The following is a 4,082-nucleotide window of genomic DNA, read 5'->3' as shown; positions in this document are numbered from 1 at the left end:
ATTTTTTTATTTTTTTTTTTTTTTTTTTTTTTTTTTGCCTATGTATTATTTTATTGTTTTCCCTTCAGTGAGAATCTATTTTGACCCAGTTTTTCCCTAAGCATCACTTCATTTCATCTTCAATTGTTTTTAGTGAGAATGAGCGATCTCAAACTGCATTTGTAAATTTCAAGGATTCTGAGGGTGCAGAGACTGCAGTTCTTTTATCGGTAACTTTGCTTTGCAATTCACTGATTCATTTGTCTTTGTGCCTTACCATGTTAAAGGAAATTCAGTATTAGCTTCAAGTTTTATATGAGGAGAGTCCATGCTGATATTATTGCTTTATTAGGGGATTATAATGAGATGAATAGTTTTTTTTTTAAAAATGAGTGGTTGAAAAGTTTTTGATTTACGTGTAATATTATTTTATTGAAGATTGTGGGGTTAAAAGTAGGAGAGAGAGAAATTTAATTTAATGTAATGAGAAATAATGGGGCTCAAACGGGGGCTTACTTAACTTAGAATAAGGTTCCATTGCTCTCACACGGCTATCTGGTAGGTCATCATATTTGATATCTCTGTTTTACATCTTTGGGCGTATGAATGGATAATAGTCAAATAAAGTTAAGTTAGGGTCCGTTTGGCATGACTTTTTGAGATGTTCAAAAAGTTTTTGAGACCCAAAAATTGATTTTGGACTGATTGACTAATTTTATAAGTACTTCTAATTAGAAGAACTTTTAGATGAAGTTGGTCCAATATGACTTTCTCTAAAAGCACTTCCAGGAAAAAAAAAAGAACTCTTTTAAAAATTGGTTTACAAATAAAAATTGAAGTGGCTTCCTCCAAAAGCTCTTCTACAGAAAGTAAAAATAAAAGCAAAAGTCATGTCAAATTAGCTGTTAGTGGATGTTTATTATAGAAATTCTTCAAATTAGAATCTTTGTTTAGTGTTTTCTGTAGCTAAAATTATTTAATGATGAAGCTGGTTATAAAATTTGTTCTGTAGAGTCTGCAAACCTCGGTCATAATTGAAGGATTCTTATCCCTGAAAATGGTTTATGATACTGATCGATGTTTCAGAAGAAGTTTGCTCATTAAAATATCTGAATCCTCCTTGTACTCTGCGCATGTCTTGGTCTTATGATTAAGATGATTTTTGTCAGAAGGCTCGTCTTTAATCTGTGTTACTGAATTGTAAAAGTAGTGTTTGTTAAGCAACATCATTTGGTTGCAATTAACAAAATTATTGATCTGGTCGGTTAACTCAGTGAGCTTGTTAATTTTATTCTATAGAATTGCAATATGTCACAGTTCATGTTTTTTAGTTAAATGGTGATTTTTTCTCTTATTTTGTTGTGTGCTTGAATCTTACAAGAAATGAGGGTAAAACTTCCCTTGTTACAAATTTCTTTTTATCTTACTTTTGAAGATCTGCACATTTGATTTTTCCAGGGAGCTACCATTGTTGATCAACCAGTTGACATAGCCCTTGCACCAGATTATAGACTTCCACCTCAAGCTATGGCATCTGTTGGTGTATGGTCGCTTGACATGTTATTTAATTTTCATGCACCAGATTTACTTTCCTCATTTAGCCGGACTGTTTATGTCCTCAGGCTGCAGAAAACAAGAATTTAGGTAACACTGGATCTGCTGTCCAAAAGGCGGAAGATGTTGTCAGCAGCATGCTGGCTAAGGGCTTTATCTTGGGGAAGGATGCGCTTAGCAGGGCCAAGGCTTTGGATGAGAAGCACCAGTTCACTTCCACAGCTTCAGCTAAAGTAGTTTCTTTGGACCAAAAGATTGGTTTGAGTGAGAAAATCGGCATGGGGGCAACCGTGGTAAATGATAAAGTGAAGGAAATGGATCAGAGGTTTCAGGTTTCTGAGAAGACAAAATCTGCTTTTACGGTTGCTGAGAAAACAGTTAGTGATGCTGGATCAACCATCATGAAGAACCGACATGTTTTGACTGGGGTTTCGTGGGTAACTGGTGCTTTCAATAAGGTCACCAAAGCTGCCGGAGAAGTAGGGCAGAAGACAAAGGAAAAAGTGATCGAGGAAGAACATGGAAAGAACACCGCTGAAGGTTACGCCCATGTTCATAGCTCTGAATCCCCGTAAGCTGCAACAGGTGATGCTAAACCCTTTCCTCCTCAGGGCGTAGTCCTTGGAAGATTGATCACCTAATCTTCTGTATATAAACGATAAATTGTTTGGATAGTTCTACCTCTAATCCTAGCTAATTATTTTCTCGTATGGTTTGACTGTTGACTGTTGTGGGAATTGCTGGTTTTCAGACTTCTGTCTAGTTTACAATAGGGTTATGACTAAGTTGGTGGTTTTCACTGCGTGTATAAGATGATTGGATTTGTTACCTCTGCATTTGTGCTGGAAGTAGAAATGATTTCTTTTGATATTGAAGTAATTTATCTGGTTTTAAATGGCTGATTTCTTTATAGATGAGGAAATTACATCAAAAGAAAATCAACAAATAAATCCAGGATACAGAGCAGATATTAATTGGTACAACGTTTTGCATATACGACTGATTAGAAGCACCTTTTCTTACTTCCTTGAGTCCTCAACAACTTCCATTCTCCAAGATGCCCCAAAATTTTCTTTCTTCACCATTAACCGTTGTGGCTTGAGTTTTTTTCTTTTGCCGACTAGGCCTATAAATTCAACTGCAACACTAAGAGCATAAAGAACTTGGGGAGGCGAGTAAAAGCTCTCTTCTTATTTTAAGCGATGAATGATATTTTTTCCTCCTGTTTTTGAGCCTATCTTGCTAGTTCGAGCTTATGAACAAGCTTGGACAGTTTTCCTTACTGTCCATGCTTCAACATCCAAGTTTTCGTCAGGATGAACAAATTTTTTCTTCATGGAAGGGAAATTAAGCCAGTATGAATGGTGAGAAACTAGACCATTCATTAGAAGAGAAAAAAAAAAAAGACATGCTCCCGCTCCATTTTGTGTATTGGGGCTATCAAATTACATATGCCATGGAGTTGTGGCCTGACGCATGACCTCTCCATTATCCTGATCGGGCAACTGCTTGCCTAAGTCTAGGGCAGCTGCTTGCCTAAGTCCAACAAATGATTTATAAAAATTCGGCCCCTTTGACAGGTTAATAATTGGATGTAACTCCAACAATGCAAAAGCCCATTTTTCAATAACATTGCCTAAATTCAATGGATGATTTATATAAAATTTGGCCTAGCCCCTTTGACTGGTAAATAATTGGATGAAAACTCCGACAATGCAACAACCCATTTTTCAATCCGACTTTTGAGAAATGGTATCGATAACATTTGTTTGATCAGGGAGCCAAAATTCCTCTTGCGTTGGTTTCCCTTCTGAATAAAGCAGTTGATGTGTGTACTTCAATTTCACCAACAAGTTTTCTCCATTCTTAGGCAAGTTGTAGCCTTGTAGGCACCATAATCGAGTTCTTCCAGATCCCCATCTGGCGATTGAAATTCCTGTTCGACATAGTATCTATCTTAGTGACTCCATAACGTGGACTTTGTACATGCAACCTTTCATTTCCAAAAACCAGTAAATGCTACGTCAAGTGGAACACTAACATCTCCAGCGTGGAGGGAACCGTTAGCACTGAGCTCCGAGCAGTTCCATGGTGAACTATTCCTTTAATGTCAAAAACATCTAATCGAAATCATAGATTGAAGGAGAAGAGTGTTGAATTAATATGTCACCATTTGTTCATTAATCACATCAGCACCTCTAATCCTCCCCATAAATTAATGCTACGCTGAATCAGTTTTAACTACTGTGAAACGCAATTGGCTTGTAACTTCATTGCGGTTGCCTAATTGTACCATAATTCAGGAGTTTTATGATTATTTTTTTTTTAATGAATCTGATGAAAAACGTGTAAATTGAGATTTACCTGCCAAAGTAAAGGAAGGAAGATTTGAGCTGGGAACGAAGAAACGAGAGGTCAGAAGTGCGGCCTCTTCAGTGGGACAATCCATTACGAGGCCAATGCAAGGACCGGTTTGGGGAAACTGTCTCAAGTGAACAGTTTTCCACAAACATTTTAATATACATTTGGACTTTGCAATTTGCACATCC

General features: G+C 36.9%; 1 protein-coding gene across 2 annotated transcripts; it reads left to right on the top strand.

Moving 5' to 3' along the window:
• The first annotated feature begins 66 nt into the window (after window positions 1-66).
• On the top strand, window positions 67-2,412 carry LOC111373198 (binding partner of ACD11 1-like). Of its 2 annotated transcripts, none has more exons than XM_022995696.1 (3): window positions 67-209; window positions 1,438-1,521; window positions 1,581-2,412. In XM_022995696.1, exons 2-3 carry the CDS (start codon window positions 1,507-1,509, stop codon window positions 2,106-2,108), a joined length of 543 nt encoding a protein of 180 aa, XP_022851464.1. In that variant the 5' UTR covers window positions 67-209; window positions 1,438-1,506; the 3' UTR covers window positions 2,109-2,412. The 2 variants fall into 2 exon arrangements, with proteins under 2 accessions (XP_022851464.1, XP_022851465.1); XM_022995697.1 differs by having other exon boundaries at window positions 1,602-2,405.
• Window positions 2,413-4,082: the final 1,670 nt, after the last annotated feature.

This window comes from Olea europaea, unplaced genomic scaffold, assembly GCF_002742605.1.
Source record: "Olea europaea var. sylvestris unplaced genomic scaffold, O_europaea_v1 scaffold10827, whole genome shotgun sequence".
Taxonomy (NCBI): domain Eukaryota; kingdom Viridiplantae; phylum Streptophyta; class Magnoliopsida; order Lamiales; family Oleaceae; genus Olea; species Olea europaea.
This window is presented reverse-complemented; position numbering and strand designations above follow the sequence as displayed.